This window comes from Hemibagrus wyckioides, linkage group LG09 (genome assembly GCF_019097595.1).
Source record: "Hemibagrus wyckioides isolate EC202008001 linkage group LG09, SWU_Hwy_1.0, whole genome shotgun sequence".
Lineage (NCBI taxonomy): Eukaryota > Metazoa > Chordata > Actinopteri > Siluriformes > Bagridae > Hemibagrus > Hemibagrus wyckioides.
Window position 1 is genome coordinate 17,285,103 of NC_080718.1, and position 22,083 is coordinate 17,307,185.

The 22,083-nt window shown below is 39.2% G+C and overlaps 1 protein-coding gene across 1 annotated transcript; it reads left to right on the plus strand.

The window, feature by feature from the left end:
* Positions 1–1,900: 1,900 nt before the first annotated feature.
* tyro3 (TYRO3 protein tyrosine kinase) lies at positions 1,901–21,279 on the plus strand. Its single transcript, XM_058399856.1, has 19 exons — positions 1,901–2,263; positions 3,079–3,262; positions 5,967–6,067; positions 7,293–7,463; positions 10,708–10,794; positions 11,477–11,589; positions 11,964–12,144; positions 12,873–13,015; positions 13,139–13,277; positions 13,845–13,971; positions 14,112–14,206; positions 14,309–14,404; positions 14,693–14,773; positions 14,859–14,951; positions 15,317–15,438; positions 15,689–15,798; positions 15,950–16,109; positions 16,572–16,708; positions 19,402–21,279. The coding sequence occupies exons 1-19, from the start codon at positions 2,206–2,208 to the stop codon at positions 19,817–19,819; spliced, it is 2,616 nt and encodes an 871-aa protein (XP_058255839.1). The 5' UTR covers positions 1,901–2,205; the 3' UTR covers positions 19,820–21,279.
* Positions 21,280–22,083: the final 804 nt, after the last annotated feature.

Here is a 22,083-nt window from a genome sequence, read left to right on the forward strand (position 1 = left end):
GTGGCTTTTAAATTACTAGGAGGAATATGTACTGGGGCGGCACAGTGGTGTGGTGGTTAGTGTTTCTGCTCAAGCTCTGGGGCTCAATTCTGAGTTCTGGTTGCTTTCTGTGTGGAGTTTCTCTGCATATTCACTCCATGTCCAAGTTTCCTCCAAGTTCTCTGGTTTCCTACCGAAAACCTACCAGAAGAATGTGAAAGTGTTGAATGAATAAATGAATGAATAATTATGTATTCAGATGTTCACTTGGTGTTTAAAGATATTTAGCTCACGTCTCACACACATTTCCTTACACCTGAGCATTGTTCAGCTGACTGCACTAATGACAGTATGGTACTGAGCAGATGATAATATTTTCCCATGGTGGGAGTTTCAGAGGAATTTTTGAGACTTACACAGGCCCAGCAACAGTTCATTCCATATGGGCTAATCTCTGCCAAGAAAATTAATCTTTTATTGGAAAAAAGGAAGCTCCAACATTTAAAATATGGCTGACAGAACTGATGGGCACACTACATTACCTGCTTTTATTGCTGGAGAGCACTTGGTGGGTTTTTGGGTGTGTTTTAAGTTTAGTTATTTCTGTTGTTTTTCCATGGATATCTGTTAGAACTTTAGTTCCACTTGTTCACAGGTGTTTTATTTGTCTACATTTTTTTTTTAAAAGGGTAATTGCAAGTGAAGTCCAGCTAAATTACTAATAAAAATATTTAAACAGAAAAAGACAGCATTTAATCATGTATTCATAAACCTCCTGGACATGATATAATGTACTGTATATCCTCTCGTTACTATATGTATCCTATGAATATTTATTCTGTAGATGCATATAGTGATTGTAATGATAGGTATAAATGGTATAATGGGTGGCTTGCTTTTTGTGGGTAGGTGTGTCAGTCTATTGATGGTGGCTTCAGGAAGGTAGGGATGTGGGGTTTTGGACTTGGTCAGATTGTAATCATAACTCATTTGGCATGTAGATTTATTATTGTTTGTCTCTATCAGCCTATTGACTGGAGAGTGCAGAAGGAAATAGCAGCAGAGTCTCTGCTTCCTGCGGAGGCTGAGGAAAGCCCCTCTTCCTCCCCACCATTCTGACCATGTTCTAGAGAGGAACCACAGAGACCATCCTGAGCAGCTGCTTCATTGCCTAATTTGGGAAAGACCCTGCAGCGGATAATGAAGACAGCTGAGAAGATCACTGGGGTCTCTCTCCTCTCTGTAAAGGACCCCACACACCCATCACACACCCTCTTCACCCTGCTGTCTGGAAAGAGGTACCGAAGCATTCTTTCCTCAAGCCATCAGTCTCCTCAACATCCAAAACTCTCTCTCTCTCTCACACACACACACACATTTCCAAACATATATGTTATGAAACATTTTGTGTTGCACATTTTTTTCGGTGCTACTTTTCCTGTACTGTTTTCTGTTGCTTTTTGTATTGTCTTTTGTCTTTCTCACGTTGCACTTTATGTAGCTAGGACAAACCTTCTGTCCCTAGCTCTGTGTTGTTCCTGTTCTGTAGCTATATGTTGCATGTTGCCTATGTAGCACCAGGGTCCTGTATGTACTGTCAGCTGTATGTGGATGAAATGACAAATAAAGCTTCTTGACTTGACTTGATCTAGCAAACTCTGCTAGCAGCAAAACACCCTTTTCTCATTTAAGATTAATGTATTTTGGTATAGTGTCCTTGACAAATAAGATTAAATATCACTGAAGGCAAATTACAGACTATTAGCCTTGTTCTGTTTAGTCTGTGTGGGTCTAGTCTTTAATGTACTCGTCCTTTCGGGGGCGTCGCTGCTCTGTCCAGTCTGGGCTTTGGGTCTTGTTTTGCAGAAACTTTAGTTGTTAATGCTCTTAGTTAATCACTAGGGGGCGTTAGTGGGCATTTCACACTAATGGCATTTTCCCTCGAGGAGCAAAACAATTGGGAGTCTCCAGAGCTGCTGTGCTGCTTCGTGTATAAGTTTTGTTAGCACTTGCAGAGCTATATGTTTACTTCTAAACTGAAAATGGAAAGCGTTATTGACACCAATGAAATCGTACAGTGTTTTAATGAGAAGTTTCTCTTTCTGGAGCTCGTCTCGCTGTGGAGCTGCTGCTGATGTCGTGCACCTACAGCCAGGAAAGTCACTGAGCTCGCCTGGTCGAAGTAACCATAAACTGATTAAATAGATTGTTTTAAGTTGTGGTACAATGGGGATTTATTTGTGGATGATACTTTTTCTTCTACACAACGCTAACAGAGTTGAAGGTAAGTGAATAAACTCGCTTGAAGTTAGTGGTGTCGAGTTTAACTAACGCCACAATGCCTTCCACTAGAAAAGGGTCCATTTCATAGAAATCAGTTCAGTGCACTTGTTTTTCTAGAAAGATTCTACAAACTTTACAAACATAAAGCGTTTTAGATGTAAACAACTGCCAGCTACTTCATTATTTAAGTCGTCTTTAATCCACAGACGAGATAAAATTAATTGGAAACTTAATTATTAAGGGATAATTAACAGTACAGAATGACCATAGGAGGTTTTAACCTATATTTGTGACTTGATGTATTGATTACTAAAACCACACACCATGCATATGTTATATGCTTTCATGTAGTAAAAAGAAATCTGAATTCTTTACCCGAATAGTCACATTTTTGTTTCCCCATCAAGCACACACACAGTGTGTGTGTAATTTAATAGATGGCCTGGAATACTGTTGGTGTGTGTTTTGCCTGTTGAAGCCAGCTGTCCTGCCACAGTACAGAGCTTTCATCCCACTGCAACGTGCATTACATCTGCTAGTCTGAGTCAGACCTCGGCATCTGTAAAGGACTGTGCTGTGGCACAATGGACAGCACAGAAATCGGATACAAAAGATGCTACCAAAGTTACAGGAAATGACGTTCCAAGATGATTCGGAAAATCAGCAAGTTAAATGTCATTTAATGCAGCAAAAGTTTATTAAAAATCAAAAAAGTGAACAAGTTTGACTGTCTGAGGTTGTGTTATCTGGTCAGTACAAACTTCACGAGAAAGAAATGCTGTTAAGTTCATATCTGTCCTGTGTGCTCATGCTCAGGGTTAAAGTTTACCAAGAACCCAGCCAACCTCACGGTAACCCAAGGTAACATGGCCCGTCTCGGATGTGCTGTCGAGGGCTTAATTGAGCCGGAGATCATGTGGATGAAGGACGGAGAAAAACTGTACAGCATGGACCAGATGTACATCACTATAGACACCCATCACTGGGAGACATATCACAGGTATGAGCGCTGTGGGGATTCGTGTTTTGTTGTATTTCTGCATGGTTCACAAACCCGAGGAAGCAGGTCACAAACCTCTACATGATGTCTACAAAGGCACTAATAAAATAACTATTCTATACTATACAATAAAATAAAATAAATTGTCCTTGTCTTTTATAGTACAGCTTTAAAGTGAGATATAGTGTTTCTGATATAATCAAAATCTAGCACCCTGTTTCCCAAAAGGTACCAGGTTGATTTTTAGAGGTGTGATGTCTAAACTTGCATTTGATGAGGAACAGAGCTTTTTTTTTTTTTAATTCATGTCACAACAGCAGGATTATTTCAACAAAGCTTCACTGTTAACATTGCCAGACTTCTGAAGAAACCACAAACTATTTTCTACAGGAAATATAGAATTAAAATGGCCTTTAAGGTGCATATGCATGTGTTTGCTTTGGTTTATAGTATCTGTTTTGGGCATGTTTCAGGATTAGGGTATTGACATAAAGTCTAAAAAGAAGGTGGCATCTAGCACAGTGAAGGTGAACTCCTAACCACATGAGCAGTGGTAGCTCAAGCGGTAAAAGTTCTGAGTTGTTGATCAGAAGATTGGTGTTCAAGCCCAGCACCACCAAGCTGCCACTGCTTGGCAATTGAGCAAGGCCCTTAACCCTCTCTGATCAGGGGCGCTGTATCATAGCTGCCCCTGTGTCCTGACCCCAACTTCCTTAGCTGGGATATGCGCAGAAAAGAATTCCACTGTGCTGTAATGTATGTGTGGAGATAATAAAGGCTTCTTTTTATGAAGAAGGAACCATTGAAGAACTTTTCCGAACCCTGAAACTAGGACTATTAAATATGCAAAAATCTTTGATGAATACTTTGGTACGATTGTGCTATGAGTGTAGTGATTACTTGGATTATCATTTAAGATTTAAGATACTGATCCTTTAGATACTTTAAGATTTAAGATACTTAAGATATCAATCTGAGGGAATATTGTTAGTGTGCGCAATTGCTCAAGTAGGACGTTTCTGTATTCTGACCTTGGTGTGGAAGTAATGTTATAAACTAATCCTTCTCAACCACGTGAGACAGGACTCAGGGAGTGACATGGGTAAACTGAAATGTTGATGTTGTAAACAAATAGTAGTTGTTGCAGACCATCCTTTTGTTCAGAGCAAGTTGTTCCAGTTTGATATAGATGGCCTCTTTGAAACCTGCTGACCTTTCTATCTAGATTGTGTATACCCTGCAGAAAAAGAGACCGGAATAGTTTGTACTGGTTGCATTCACACAAGCAGCGAGCTCACATTTGATCCTCTAGCAAGATAAAGTTTATGAAAAAGGGTTTGCTAATCAGTAAGCAATGCTGTTCTGTCTAACCAGCAAAACCAACACCAACAGCATCAATCAAACATTCATGATCATAGTGTGGGGTTTTGTGAATAGGGTATTGTTTTGTCCCAAGGGGGTGTGGTCAATTTTATTACCCATACAGTAAAAAAATTAAGATTCCTCACATTCCCACATTGTCTTCAGTTTGTTCACCTCCAGTTTCCACCTACCAGCCAGTTCTCCACTATTCAGTGCTTCCAGTATTTTACGATCAGAGAAATTGTGTTCAGGAAAGGCATGTCGTATGACTTCATCACTGGTAGAAGAATCCTGTGCTTGCAATTTCATCAGTTTTTTTCATATAAAAAAAGCCTTGTGGAAATTGTGGAATGCAAATTTTGAAAGAAAAAAAAAAACCTTTCACATATAAGAGCTTGAAAATGTCTGTGATTGGCTAGTACCACTGACTGTGGAGAGAGAGTATGTTGACCCTTTCCCTAGCCCATCCCTAGTCTTCTGCCAACATCAGTATATTTCTCATTAAATTTCATATAACATCAGTGCACTTGCGCTTTCCTGACTGGTCCAGCACGCAGGGCAGTGTCCATTATTCTGACAGGTTTTTTCAATTGGCTCTGATTTTCTGTTGTGATTTTTGGTCTGGTGTTCCAATTATAAGCCCTTTTTGCTTTAATCAAACAGCGACAAGGTGCAATATAAACACCAGGCCAGAGAAATTCCGAGAAAAAAATGTGGGAGTGGGGAGGAGGTGCTGCTGCTTAATCAGCTTTACATAGCTTTTGCCCTGTTGAGTCTGCAAAGAAGAAATCTCAGAGCGCGAGATTTTTGTCGGGAACATTTCCTTTCAAGTATAAAACAAAACAACACACACCGCACTTATCCTGGGCTATCAGGTGGAAAAGGGCATCACTTTTGATTAGTAAGCTGATGGGGTCATCCTCTTGGCAGAGTTGAAGGCCATGTGTTGAGCTGGCTGTGAGTAATACACAGGCTGTCGGGAATGTGGGGATGTGTAGCAGATGCTGTCATTTCTGCTGATCTTTGGCATGGGGGCTGATGTTTCTCAGCTCGTGGCAGGTCTTTCAGATCCAGCCCAGGCCACGTTATGAATAAAACACTGAGGAAAAAAAGCATCCATGTTCAATCCATTATAAGGATCTATACAGGTTTAAGACAAACAGGTTTTCGGGATCTCTTAATGAGTAAATGATGACATGTACAGTATTTACACCTCACTTGATGAATAGCATTGTAAACATACTGTATCTGTCATTCTGTCCAGTCAGGATGGACAGTTTCATTGTATTGTTTTTACCCCTGATCAGTCACATAAGCATGAGCTCTTACAATATATTTTCAGCGTGAAATCAGTCCAGCAGCAGGATGCTGGGAAATACTGGTGTGAGGTTGAACATCATGGCACCGTCATCTCCTCTGAGCCAGCCTGGATCACTGTGGAAGGTAAATCAATACCTTGGGGCTGTTACACACGCTCACACAATTACTGCTGTTACATGATACTAAGAAGCTATAGTAGAAAGAGCTGTATTCTATAAACAGACTGGACATTAGAGTACCTTGCCATTACATTATCGTTCAGAAATATGCCAAGAAAACAGTTGTCTTTTTTTCCCTCCTGATACCAGAGGGCAGATGAGTCAATCCGGATATGGATTAGTTTGAATGATGATAGCTTTGGGGTTTTGTCCCAACTTGATTTTTTCCATCTTGTATGATTGCTTTCCATGAAGGTAAATGGAGACTGTTTTGAGTTTGACTTTAACAATAGACATCAGTTTATTATCTGTATATTTATTTGGGATGGCCAGAAATTTTAGCCACTAAAACTTTCAGCTCCAAATTGGTCAAAAACGTTACTTTATTCTTTTTCCGGAAAAACAAAATGTCAAATCTAACGTAAGAAATTATAGACTGCCTTAACCCAGATTCCACGCCACGGTACACTTCAGAAAAAGTCTTAAATAGAGGAATATGTTTAATTCAGTTCAGTTTTATTTGGATAAGCGCTTTTAACAAGGACATTGTCTCACAGCAGCCTTGTCAAACATTTAGAACACTTAATTGAATCAGTTATTAGTATGGGAGCGGCAGCAGGACAGCAAGGACCATCACTGAACAAAGGGTAAAGGTGGCCATGATTACCATTTGAAGACATCCGGCTAGACGACAGTATCACCCGGCCATTTGGGTGATACTCAGTTTACTCGATTTACATTTAAAGCGAAACCCCATTTAAATTACAAAGAGGAAAAACAGTATGAAATGTTTGAGCAGGATTTGTCCTGCGTTCTTTTTTGACTCCAAGTACATCACTGCTACACTGCAATAAACTACTTTTTCATTAAGAGCTTCGATGTCCTCATTGTTTTATTTACTTACAATGAATAGGTGGTGTTTAATTACACTGTTTCCTCGGTTTAGTTGTGCCAGTCAGCACGTACATGCTCGAACACTTTGAGCAGCACGAAGTCAAGCATTTTACTGTTTCTAGAAAGGATATAAACAAGTGATTGTAAAAGGTTATCATGTATTTTTTTCACTGCTTACTATTTCTAATAGCCTGTATGACTGACTTATTTACTCACTCACACTCTTCGTTTCTGTGTTTTATTGTTAAGCATTTTGTCGAGAGGCTTTATAATTCTTATGTCTAATTGCTCTTCAGGTGTACCCCACTTTACATTAGAACCCCAGGATATTGCTACATTTCCTGGGGCTCCCTTTAACCTGACTTGTGAAGCTATTGGACCTCCTGACCCAGTGCAGGTGCTCTGGTGGCTTGGTGGAGTACAAGAAGGAGATTTCAGGCCCTCCCCATCTGTTCTTATGGTAGAAGGTAACTCACTTTTAAACAGTGTCAAGTAATTGTACACTGACCAGGCATAACATTATGACCATCTGCCTAATATTGTCTTGGTCCCCCTTTTGCTGTGATGCACTGTGTATTCTGACACCTTTCTATCAGAACCAGCATTAACTTCTTCAGCAGTCTGAGCAACAGTAGCTCATCTGTTGGATCAGATCACACAAGCCAGCCTTCACTCCCCACGTGTATCAATGAGCCCTGATCGCCCATGGCCCTGTCGCCAGTTCACCACTGTTTTTTCCTTGGAGCACTTTTGATAGATACTGACCACTGCAGACCCCACAAGAGCTGCAGTTTTGGAGATGCTCTGATCCAGTCGTCTAGCCATCACAATCTGGCCCTTTGTCAAACTCGCTCAAAACACATCAACTTTGAGGACAAAATGTTCACTTGCTGCCTAATATATCCCACCCACTAACAGGTGCTATGATGAGAAGATAATCAGTGTTATTCACTTCACCTGTCAGTGCTCATAATGTTATGCCTGGTCAGTGTATATCTGCATTCTTAAAGATAGGTAAAAGATTGTTTGCTGACACAACATGATGACTAACTCATAGCATGTGAAGTTTTAATAGGTCTGTTTGTATTGCGAAGTCAAAGGTTAGCCTTTTTGACGTCTGTCTTCCTATTTGGGGAACTTTGGCACTACCCTTTACTGTTCTTGTGAAGAGAACAAGGCTGTCTTCTTTTATTATTGTGAAGATATTGTATATTGCAGTACACTCCCAGCTGCTCCCAGTTCTCTGTATGGCTTCTGTTTGTTTGTTTAAGCTAAATGTCACAAGAGGTGTGTTTGAAACTTCACAGTATGGCCTACTCAGATAACATATGGAGGTAGAAAGGCATCTTCTCATGCCCCAATCAAGTATTTGCATTAAATGCTGCTTTCTTTATCTAACAGTTAGATTTGTGGGGACAGTAATTGTGACCAAAAATAGAAAAGCTATATCACCTTTGAATATATGACATTATGAGATGACAGTTAAATTGAATCCCATCTTTTGCTGAAACTTGTACACCATGCTCTGGACACACTGGGATATCTTTCCATCAAACCAGAACACATGTTTAGAGGTGGTTGTGTAGCAGTGTTGGTAAAGTTAGATTGCAAATTTCTCACCCAGGAAGGAATATCAGCAAAGAGTGCAGTATAGATTTGCAATATAACATGGTTTGTCCAAAAGGCAGAGAACAGGTTGTTAAGCTACACCTGTTTTATCTGATGTCTGGTCTGATGGCTGTAGGTTATTGGTTATTGATAAAGCATTTTTGGTGAGAGATTCAGTGTTAGATGTTGACTAGTGTCAGTGGATGGTGGAAGGCCAATGAAGTGGGAAGCTACAAACATATTTCAAGCCAGCACTAGGATAAAGTCAGAATTTAACACCAGTATATTAAAAATGATTTCAAAACTTCTAGCCAAACCCCACAGCCAAAATATTAAGTATTTATAACTATTGTGTTGCCAAAGGCCTGGCTACCTAACTGCGGTTAAGTTGTGCTTTTAAAATAGAAACATCTATTACCATTTCTTTTAGCAATAACACTATATTAATCCTGAGAACTTCACATCATAATGCATAATTGGAATGGTTTTGTCGCACATATTTGGCACCTATAAGCATACATCTGTCCTATTCTTGCCCTGTATACCCTATGCTCCTGTGCACATGCTCCAGCATCAGCAGCCTAAACCATTTAAATAAAAGAAAAGCACATTGGGCAGAGGAAGTAACATGTGTACACATGAATGGTATTTGTAATGGTTATATAGACAGCCCTTTATGCTATCTAGCCTAACATACCTTTTAGGGTTACTGAACAGAATTTTGGCAACATAGTGTTATGATACTTCCCAATGTTCTGGTCTTAGACAGTTTGTTTACTTTTATCATGAACTAATTTATGCAACAAGCTGTCAAGGCAGCTGCCATTGTATTAAAACTTGACCCATTTAAACAGAAAGCGCCAACAGCATTGGCATCCTTGATAAAGATGTGGTAATATCCCACTAAAATATACAAGAATTCTAACCTTTAGTTCATGTAAATTTGTCCTTTATAAATGTCTCACAATTGTTGTTATGGCTGCATTTAGTTCCTTATGCAGCCTCCGTCCAGCTGTTGCTGCACGCGCACACACGCTCCCACTGATACACCATAGACAATTAAGTAATCTCATTCAGCCTACAGTACATGTCTTTAGACTTAGCGGGGGGACTCAGAGTAGCTGGAGGAAACCCCTTGGAGCACAGAGAAGATATACAAATTCCACACACAGGGTGGAGGTGCGACTCGAACCCTCAACCCTAGTGGTGTGAGGCAAATGTGCTAACCCATTACCTCCCTTTGAAAAAGAAACAGGTTTCAGTCTACTCCTATAATGCTTGATGAGATTCATTCATGCTTTATTGGCTGCTCGTCCAGTTTCCTTTTTATTGTATTATTTGGCTCTTCGTGCATTATTCATGTATTAGCTTACTTCATTCAGTCAGGCATAGGCCACTACAGGTTAGAGGCAATATAAAGTGACCTCTTGCATCTCAGAACACCTGTTTTGGATCACGCATGCTGCATTTGCACCTGGTCTAACAAAATTCAATCAGAATGAACAATGCATGCATTCCACAGAGCAAATGTCATGTATGATTTAATGGAAACATAAATAAAGTATTTAAGAGCTGCATGGCAGAACTCCAGAATCTGATGTGATACTGTTATCACCATTGTAGGTTTAAACTCTAAGGAAACTAAAAAGTTGCCAGTAAAATATCCTAATCGTGGCATTCAGTGCATCCGCCATTGCATTCTTTCCTTCCTTTCATCCTTCTGTAGCTCTTAGCCTGTCAGTGATTGTTAAAAGATTCCAGCATCCTATCTTTTCTGTTATGTAACAGCTCCTACTTCCTTTATTGCTGTGAAATGCATTACAGAAATCAATAGTGCCCAGACAAGCTTTCCTTTTTTAGATGGTGATGGGAAAGTAAAGTAAAGTAAAGTAAAGTGCATTACCATATGCACTTATATGTGTGCAGTAAGTCAGTGTCTGTTCCATCATAACTGGACTTTGCCAGTGCAACTTGAAGAGTATGTTTAGTTCAGCAGATGCTTTAATCTTATCTTTCAATGTTGCTGCCCTGTTTTGAGGTTAAAGTGAAAAGCCGAGATAAATAACACACACACTTAAAGTATTCATTCTCTGTTTTCTCTAGGTGTGAATGACAGCATAAAATTTTACTGTGAAGCCAAAAATGCCAGAGGTATTTCTGTGTCTCGGACTGGCACCGTGTATATTAAAGGTGAGCTGTGTTTTATTCTTATCTAACTCAAACTGAGAAAACATAACTGAGGGCTGATTAATGGGTAAAAAGAATTCGCTTATCAAGATTTCAACATGAATCACTTGGTAAAAAGTAAACACAAGCAGATGTGACAGAAGGATTTGAAGTAGATCATCCATATAAGGCATTTTTTTGTAAAATGTTGGCAGTTGGAATCACCAGGAATCACCACATGTATAATGCAGATAGCTACAAAGTGGTGGTCTAAAGAAAAATGATCCATGCTAAAGTTATAAAGCTGTAACAGGTTTAATCAGGAAGACTGCCATGTCTCCTTAGCTTTCGCTGACTAAAGAACAATTCCAGCTCCAGATAAAATAACTGCTTGAATGCTTCAGATCCCTGTTTTTTTTATTTGGTTCATACTGATGTGAATCGGGATTTAAGAGAATATAATTTGCAGTGACGTAAAAACCCAGCCTGCTTTTTTTCTTTAGACTGTGCATATAAATATACTACATTAAAAATACTATGTTAAAAAGAAGAAATGGGTAGATAAGAAATACTATAAAAGAAATAAATTATTGATGTATAAAATATGCATGTATTACGTGTAGTAACAGTAAAAAGCCCAGTATGCAGTGTGTAAACTGGAATTTTCATTTTGTACTGTATATTAAAATGTAAGTCTGCCCTTCAGTACCTCCTGATTCTCCTACGAATATACACCTTGACCAGATGTCTGATAATGTGACCCTCATGTGGAGCCCAGGGTTCACTGGCTATTCTGACTTGTCCACCTGTACCATTCAGGTATTAAACTTCTTATCACTGTTCTTATCTTATCAATCAAAACCGTTCTTAGGACAGTTGGGCAGTAAACAGCTAAAAACTGCTCTCTCTCTGTGCTGTTGCAATTGCTTTATTTATAGTGATTTCTGTAAGGTACATAAATGACATTCAAGTTCTCCTAGCAGCCTGTCTTAGCAGGTATCAGAGATGTTAGAACAGGCTTTTGGCATAAAGTTGCTGATTTGCTTTATGTTGCCGAGTTGCTGATCTGTTACTTAGGAGTATATCCTAGACTTAGGGCCTGAAAGTAATGAAATGTGGATTGGGTGGTTTTTTTTGTGTGTAAGTCTTTCCTGAATTTTTGTCATGATTGAATGTCCCCAATCTGTCTGCAGATGTCTAAGAACTCTGGGACAAAGATGAAACTTCCTGAGCTACAAGTTACAGTGCCACCGTTCCAGCACACATTTGGAGGACTCAGCAGTCACTCCAATTACAGCTTTCGAATCCGCTGTGGTAATGAGGTTGGCTCCTCCCCTTTTTCTCCTTGGGTGGACTTTCAGACTCCAGAAGCAGGTATACACGTATAGCAAATATATATAAGCCTTGATAAGAAATGATGAATCATCGGTGCACACTGAATTGTTTCTGATCATGTGGTTGCCATCAAATACTTTACTGTAGCACAGATAGGAAAAGCAGAGAGGAAGGTTGTAGCCTCAGTTCCTAGGAGTATGGACCTTAAATCACTTCCATTACTGACATAATATAGTTGTGTATTTTAGCTTATTTTAATCACAGATAGGGCAAACCAAGCCAACTATGAGGTGCTGCATTTTAGCAAGTCAGAGATGCTTTGATTCACTTTGCATTGACTAGCACTATGTAGTGAGCTGTTAGAGAGTAAATAAACGGCCTTCAGATGAAGCAAAGCAGCTCTGTTTTTCTTCCCACCGTTGGGCTCCCGGCTCCCGGCCCCCGGCAGCTGCTGGGGGTCGGGGGTGGACAGAGCTGGCCTGTCTGGTTTGAGGAGCAGTAGGGGATTCTGTTGATCTTGTTTATGTTTGTAAACTGGCAAGACTGGCCTCATTCCAGTGGATTCCAGCCTTGCTGGTACAATGCACTATTGTGTGTGTGTCCCAAATCCATCTCAATGTTGGGCTTATGCAGGGCTTGTGCTGCTGCCACCCACTGCTCATGACTGATATTACATTTTTTGAAAATGTTCATGTTGAGGATATTTTAATCTTGTAGTGTTTAGAGAATTATCTTTGATCGATATTGTCTATTTCTCCCTTTTGCAGTGCCCTCAGCAGCACCCAAAAACCTAACCTTTCAGTTGACAGAGCAGCAGCTGTCCCTGAACTGGGCAGCACTCAACGATGAAGAGCTGAATGGACGACTGTTGGCCTATAAGGTGCAATGGAATATAGGAGGAGAGAGTCAGGTACTTTTATTAAATATCAGTTAAGGTAACACCTTAAAGCTATGGAAAACCTTGACTAGTATGTACTATATCTTCATGTGTTTGAAACGTTTGATAACTATACCTCACCTTCTTCATTTTAAGGAGCCATTGCTGTTTAAGGAAAACTTTGCTCATCTCTCTGGAGGTGCTCGCTTCTTCAATGCCACTTTTCAAGTATCTGCTTGTACAGTGGTAGGATGTGGACCCTTGAGCATGCCAGTGCTCATTATGCCAATTTCAGGTAAGTTTCATAAAGAATTGGGAAATCTTCTGTGGTGGTATTATGGATTGAGCTCAATTTGCAGAAAGTCAAACCTTGAAAATCTTGCAAATGTAGACACTGTTTTGTCAAAACTGTGTTTGTGTGTGTTCATTATTTTGGAAGTGTTAAATGATTTATAAGCTGTACAAGCTGAAACTACCCATAGATTTATTTAAAAATATTTATAGTAGTGATAGTAAATTGAATATTGAACAGAATAGTAAATTGGTTATTATAGATTTATTGCATTATAAACAACTAAATAGACAAAAAACATTATACTTTCTTTATCTTTCATTAGATATGTACACACTGTCTTACTGCCGTCTCTTACAGGCAGTAGACTAGCTAACTACTAATTAACAAACTAGTAGTGTCCAAACTTATTGCAGACCACTGCCTGAGCTCATGTTGAACTTGTTCCTAATCATTTTCCTATGATGAGAATGTTCAGATTTTTTTGGAAAGACATGTAACTTTGCATTTGTAAACAAATTGTTTACCATCTAATGGTGGAAGATGTTTTGCTCTGGATCGTTATTTCAGCTGTTCAGGCTCAATCTGCAAGAGGACACATGTGGGTGGGTCTGCTTTTTGGACTGCTGGTGGCCACCATTCTGGGACTTCTGCTTATAGTCCTGGTACACCGCAGAAGCAAAGAATCTCAATTTGGGTAAGCTGGCCCAGCTTTAAACAGACTAATTGTAAGCAAATGCAGCCATGGGCTATGACTGGTCGACAGTGGGCACAAAGTGCTTTTAATATTCAGAAAATATTCCTGTGCGTTAGCAAGATTTATATTTTCTCGAGCAGGTCTGCATTCAAGTCATCAGGGATGGAATCTGTAGTGTCCTTCACTGCAGCAAGATCCTTCAACAGGCAGGGCTTGGAGTTCCCAGAACACACACGTATGTGTCATTGACATTAAAGTTGCCATTATAAGCACAATCGCTTATTGATGAACTGTATGTTTAAGTGTGTGTTCATTAGAAATGTTGTGTTCCCTCTAGTGGACAGTCTGGGCATTAACGATGACTTGAAGACCAAGCTGCAGGATGTCCTCATCCCTGAAAGGCTTCTCACCTTAGGGCACATGCTAGGAAAAGGTAAGCATTTTCAACTGCACATCCATTTCAATATACAGGAGAGTTTTTTTGTACAGAAGAGCCTTGTTAGCTTAACAGGTTGGGCACCAAAACATATAGAGGTTTGGCTGGAAAATTTTGTGTATTAAACATTTTCTGTACCCTTCATATGCCACCCAAAATATAAACTGGTAGAGCAATGTGGAGCCCAATTAAAAATAATAAACATAACAGCGATACAAAGTCTGTGGACTATTTAAGATATAATCATTGAGATTAAATTGGTAGTAAATCTGTTTTCACGTGCAGGGGAGTTCGGCTCAGTGCGAGAGGCCTTTCTTAAGATGGAGGACAGCTCTGTGCAGAAGGTGGCAGTGAAAGTACTGAAAAGTGAGCATTTCTTGGATAATCACAACAGGAAACGGCTACTTTTTATTGTGCTTATTCAACTTTTTTTGTTTTTTTTGGTTAAAAGCTGATATCAACTCTTCAAGTGATATAGAGCAATGCCTCAAAGAGGCTGCCTATATGAAGGATTTTCATCATCCCAACGTCATCCAGCTCATAGGTTTGTAAAAAAAACTTCTTGATTACTGACAATTTGCATTGTAGTGGAATGTACAATGTAACCCATTTTATAGATAGGTGGTCTATATTAGTTAAAGTGAATACATACAATTACTCGACAAAATCTAGTGGAAAGCCCAGAAGCGTGGAGATTATTATAACAGCAAAGGGGGGGCTGAAATGGGATGTTCAAAAAGATCAGGTGTCTAAAAACCTATGGTTGTATAGTATAGAATTGTGCAGGTCACAGTCATTTAAAATGAAATGCACCCAGTAAAATGTGTAACTATGACTTGTCTAGTTAACTACACTTGTCTGTTCTATTGACTAGAAGGAAATCACAGGATATGTGTCTCTCTCTGCCAGGTGTGAGTCTGCACAGACGACCCCAGCAACGGTTACCTATTCCTATGGTGATCCTTCCCTTTATGAAACATGGTGACCTGCATACTTTCCTCCTTATGTCCCGTCTGGGGGACGAACCCTTTGTGAGTGTCTCTTAATGGCCATTTTAATAACAGCAATAAGACTGTACATTTATGTACATGTTATATAACATATGAACTGATAGACATGTGAAGTCATTTATTCAGCTGATGTCTTTTAATAAAATCCTTTGCCTTCTCTTTTAGTATTTGCTTTCTGAATTTCTTAAACATAGATTTGCATAATTTTTTCATTTTGACGAGAAACATTTAAAAATGCTTTAACCCCTTTCTCTTTCTGTCTTTCCTACAGACCCTTTCCCTACAAACACTTGTTCAGTTCATGTTGGATGTTGCTCGGGGAATGGAATATCTTGGCAGCAAAAACATCATCCACAGGGATTTAGCTGCTCGCAACTGCATGTGAGTCTGTTCATTAATTCACTTAGAACCAGTTAGTTGAAGCTTGCAAGTGTAGCTTAAGTATCCAGTAAACAACTTCATATTAAAGCTCATGTTTCAAATGATGGCCTGCCAAAGTAAATCCCATATTTATTTCACTGATATGTTTTAGGTTGAATGAGAACATGACAGTATGCGTAGCAGACTTTGGTCTTTCCAAGAAGATCTACACTGGTGATTATTACAGGCAAGGGTCGGTCTCAAAGTTGCCAGTGAAGTGGATTGCACTGGAAAGTTTGGCTGACAACGTTTATACAACACAAAGTGATGTGGTAATATATGTGTCTATTTATGATGTGCTTTTTAATAGGCATACATTCATGATCACCACTGATATACCAAGACAGTGAATGGTGTATTGGTTGCTACCTTGATTAGTCTGTCCACTTAATTGTAAAGTCATCATAAGCCTAGATAAATCCTGCCAGTCTTCAGTAGGGTTTTTACTGCTGTTAATGTAAAATTACGTCGCAACTTTTTAGATCTGTGTGTTAACAATAATATAGCTAGGTTGAATATTGACAGTACAGATCATGTATCATCAGATCATAAACTAATAGGCTTGTAGCAGTATTCGATTATTCGATTGTTAGTTTTTTATTCTGATCAGAGTTGTGATGTATCCAGAGCCTGTACCAGGAACAAAGGACCAGTCACAAACTCCTTCACATCTAGGAGCAATTTAGAGTGTATTAGAGAATATTGTTTACAGCTACATTGTTTGTTTTACTCAGTGGGCTTTTGGAGTGACCATGTGGGAGATTATGGCTCGAGGACAGACTCCTTATCCTGGGGTGGAAAACTCAGAAGTCTATGAATACCTCATCAAAGGTGAAAGGCTCAAACAGCCACCTGACTGTCCTGATGACATGTGAGTTTGAATCCATACTATTGTAAATAATTCATTTTCTATGCCAGGTATTACATGATCAAATGTGCAGCTGATCTTCTTATGGTTCTTATGGTCCAAGCAGATGATTCAGTGTTTATTCAGCTTACCTTTACTCAGCAGACTGCAATGTTGGATGCAGCTTAAAATATTAGGAATTAACAGGGGAAATAAAAAAGGGTGTAGCAATGGATTGTGACGTGAAGCATCATGATCCAAATATCTGATGATGTACATAGTAAAAAAAAATTGTGATTCACATTGCAGAAATCAGCAATCATGCACATGATGCAAGTACACTGTTTGTAATCTGTGTACCTCATAGAGTTAAAATATACAACAGATAGATAGATTTTATACAGACAAAAATGCACAATGTGTCATTAAAATATTCAGAGTCTATTGTTAGATATATTTGAACACAATATAGTGTAGGATATGCATATATTATACAAACACAATACATGTAAATTTCACATATACTTGGAACTACCATCCTTTATCTCGAAGAACTGCAGCTGCTTTTATGGAGAAAAATGTTCAGATAAAAAGTACGACACACAAAAGCTGAGGTTAAAAGGCTCTATCTGTATTCATTTTGCAAAATGAGTTAGTGTTAAGAATGTTATTTACACGGTGCAGAATATATGTGGCATGTTTTACACCACATTCAATTAATTAAGTGATATGCTATATTGCCAAAAGTTTTGGGACACCCCTCCAAATCATTGAATTCAGGGGTTGGGCTCGGCCCCTTAGTTCCAGTGAAAGGAACTCTTAATGCTTCAGCATACCAAGACATTTTGGACAATTTCATGCTCCCAACTTTGTGGGAACAGTTTGGGGACGACCCCTTCCTATTCCAACATGACTGCACACCAGTGCATAAAGCACGGTCCATAAAGACATGGATAAGTGAGTTTGGTGTGGAAGAACTTCAGAGAGTCCTGACCTCAACCTGATAGAACACCTTTGGGATGAATTAGAGCGGAGACTGACAGCCAGGCCTTCTTGTCCAACATCAGTGCCTGACCTCACAAATGCGCTTCTAGAGGAATTGTCAAAAATTCTCATAAACACTCCTAAATGTTGTGGAAAGCCTTCCCAGAAGAGTTGAAGCTGTTATAGTTGGCATAAAGGCATATTACATTCATGTGCATGCAAAGGCAGATGTCCCAAAACTTTTGGCTATATACACTATATTGCCAAAAGTATTCGCTCACCCATCCAAATAATCAGAATCAGGTGTTCCAATCACTTCCATGGCCACAGGTGTATAAAATCAAGCATGCAGACTGTTTTTACAAACATTTGTGAAAGAATGGGTCGCTCTCAGGAGCTCAGTGAATTCCAGCGTGGAACTGTGATAGGATGCCACCTGTGCAACAAATCCAGTCGTGAAATTTCCTCGCTCCTAAATATTCCACAGTCAACTGTCAGCTGTATTATAAGAACGTGGAAGTGTTTGGGAACGACAGAAACTCAGCCACGAAGTGGTAGGCCACGTAAACTGACGGAGCGGGGTCAGCGGATGCTGAGGCGCATAGTGCGAAGAGGTCGCCGACTTTCTGCAGAGTCAATCGCTACAGACCTCCAAACTTCATGTGGCCTTCAGATTAGCTCAAGAACAGTGCACAGAGAGCTTCATGGAATGGGTTTCCATGGCCGAGCAGCTGCATCCAAGCCATACATCACCAAGTGCAATGCAAAGCGTCGGATGCAGTGGTGTAAAGCACGCCGCCACTGGACTCTAGAGTCGGTGGAGACGCGTTCTCTGGAGTGACGAATCGCGCTTCTCCATCTGGCAATCTGATGGACGAGTCTGGGTTTGGTGGTTGCCAGGAGAACGGTACTTGTCTGACTGCATTGTGCCAAGTGTAAAGTTTGGTGGAGGGGGGATTATGGTGTGGGGTTGTTTTTCAGGAGCTGGGCTTGGCCCCTTAGTTCCAATGAAAGGAACTCTGAATGCTTCAGCATACCAAGACATTTTGGACAATTCCATGCTCCCAACTTTGTGGGAACAGTTTGGAGCTGGCCCCTTCCTCTTCCAACATGACTGTGCACCAGTGCACAAAGCAAGGTCCATAAAGACATGGATGACAGAGTCTGGTGTGGATGAACTTGACTGGCCTGCACAGAGTCCTGACCTCAACCCGATAGAACACCTTTGGGATGAATTAGAGTGGAGACTGAGAGCCAGGCCTTCTCGTCCAACATCAGTGTGTGACCTCACAAATGCGCTTCTGGAAGAATGGTCAAAAATTCCCATAAACACACTCCTAAACCTTGTGGACAGCCTTCCCAGAAGAGTTGAAGCTGTTATAGCTGCAAAGGGTGGACCGACGTCATATTGAACCCTATGGATTAGGAATGGGATGTCACTTAAGTTCATATGCGAGTCAAGGCAGGTGAGCGAATACTTTTGGCAATATAGTGTATATATCTATATCTATATATATATGTATATATGTATGTATGTATGTATATATATATATATATATATATATATATCTATATATATATATATATATATATATATATATATATATATATATATATATAATTGAAATGCTGCTTAGAATGCTACAGCATTTAAAATTAATGGCTTGGTTTTCTAAATTGCTAAAAATAAAAATCATGAGAGGTTTGTTTCTTTTTTTTTCTTCCCCATTCAGCTATGAGATCATGCACAGCTGCTGGTCTCCTGTTCCTAAGTGTCGTCCCAGTTTCCAACAACTGGTGGCTCAGTTAGAGGGTCTCTGTACTGAACTTTCTCCAGCGGCCACAAAGGAGCAACTGCTTTATGTGAACCTGGAAGATGATGATGATAGGGAGCTGGATTCAGGGCTCGGAGCGACTGCCAACACACCGGGCACTTACGAGCCACAGTGGGGTGTACCTTGGCAATGTACAGATATGGAGGATATTGAAAAAGACTGGCTTGTAGTGTCCTCGGGAGCTGCACTGGCTATCGGCGGTGACTATCGCTATATTATTGGCCCATGTGGGTCTACAGACAGGGAGAGCAGACAGTCTGAGGACGGCCGCTCGGAAGATATCAGAGACGATGAGGATGTTATCATAAATGTGTGACAGTTTTTTAATATATGAAATGTATGATGTATTAGCAAGTTCTGATAAACTGAAGGAGCTTGTGAAATGTGTATGACATAAAGAACACTTTTATGAGGCAAAATAGACATATACAATCAGCTAATACCATGAAGTAGGCATAGTTTTCAAAGGTAGTATATATAAATAAATGTTTACAAGCAAAAAAAAAGCTAAAAGGTTTTCAATACTTAGAAAAGTTAGTTTATTAACTTTGTACCACGAGCACTGATTTACTGTACATATAATGTTTCTCATTGATGTATTTCCTCTGTCAGAGATCTCTTGCTTTTACTTTGTCATGTAAAATAATTGTTTGTCCTTTTACAATGCCAGTATTGCAGAGTTTGTACAGGATCTACACAGAATTGGTGATTTGGGGTATTGTACAAATGGTGTATGTTGTAAGTGTCCACATTACAGTATTCTGTATTATATCTGGATGTGAAGTGATGAGATGTCTGTTGGTGGTTTAGGTTATTTTAATGTCAAATGGATCACCTTTAACAAATGGTGAAGAATTTAAGTGTCATTTATTATGGTTGAATAACTTTGTACAATTTACATTTTCCTTTAGTTCATTAGTGAATGAGAACTAAAATTTGTTATGCCTTTTAAAAGGGTATCTTTTTAAAATGATTTAACATTCCTTGTCAGAAGTGGATATGACCATGTTTATATATGTATGTATGTATGTATGTATGTATGTATAATGTGTGTGTGTGTATACACTACCGCTCAAAAGTTTGGGATCACTGGCTTGATTTCAGCTACGGAGGAAGACTCCATCAGCCAATCCATCTTGTGGGAGATTCTCCAGGAAGCATGGGGTGAAATCTCATCAGATTATCTTGAATAATTGACAGGTAGAATGCCCAGGCTGTAATTGCTGCAAAAGGTGTTTTTTCTTTTTTTTGAGGAAGGCAAAGTTTGAGAAAAACATTCATCATTTCCATCAAAATCATTATTTCTAACTCTGACATGTCAGCATGACCTGTTCTTTTGCTATATTTTCTATTCAGACTAATTCCGTGTGTGTTTCTTTGGAAAACAATAAAATTTTTGAGTGAACCCAAACTATTGAGCGGTAGTGTATATATTAGAGCAGAAAAAGACTTGACTATATGGCTATTATGGTTGTACACAAATCAAGCATTGAACATGTAACAATGGAAGTGATGTACGGGCACCAAAATATCCCCAAACTATGGGTGGAAGTAAATACAGTATGAATGCTTCATTACGTGGGCTACACACAGCCTTTAGCTGACACTTGAAATATCTCAAACTTTCAGGTTCTTTTTCTTTAATAGTGTTTATGGGAAAGTTCTTAAAACAGTGTTACGATGGAGCTGATATTGTGTTATCTTCAAACTGAAGTGGAACATGTTCATTTTCAACACCGTTCTGATTTTGAATAAAAAATAAACATGAATTTTGAAGTAGTGTCAGAATTGTGAATATTTCTCACATTTGTGTGAATATTAAGGCAAAGTATTTCCAATTTAATGTTTCCCAATGGACTTCAAGCTGATCAAGCTGCTAGACCACCTTTGCCAACTAGTGTTTTTTCATTTGTGAACAAATCTGTGTTTCTGAATGAATCTATAAAGTGAACAAATCATACTTGTTCAATTCCATACACTGACTCATATTTTTCATTCCATGAACAACACTTAAATGTGACTGATTTGCATTTTCCTGTATTAGACTGTAGGCTGTAGGGGAGCATGTCATTGGTTCGAAATACTGAATGAATACGCATCTTACTGACAAGACTTGGTATCGAGTCTGAACGAGAGTGGTACTGAGTCTGTACAAACTGGAACATGTGGTCCAGGACAAACTGAATGAACTAGTTTGTCAATAATCTGATCGAAGAGAGACTTGTTAATCGTGAACAAAATGAACAAACATGACATACAATCAGCTCTATGTGATTCTTACTGGTTTAACAGGAGGAGAAATTGGCAGGGCCATGCTATAAAGAGAATGTAGCACTTGAAACGTTTTCTATCTGTGCATGAAGCATAACCCCAATTTATGAACATGTAATAACTGATGGTGATATTAAATAATAAAAAAATAACCTTCACTGAAAGTTGATTACTGCAGTGTCATGCTTCTTTAATATTAGCTCAGCAGTTGGCAAAATACAGGAAAATAGTTCTGCTGTTGTTATTAAACAACATTTTCAAGTACATTTGTAGACATGCACATTTTTATAACAACAACAAAAAAGGTCA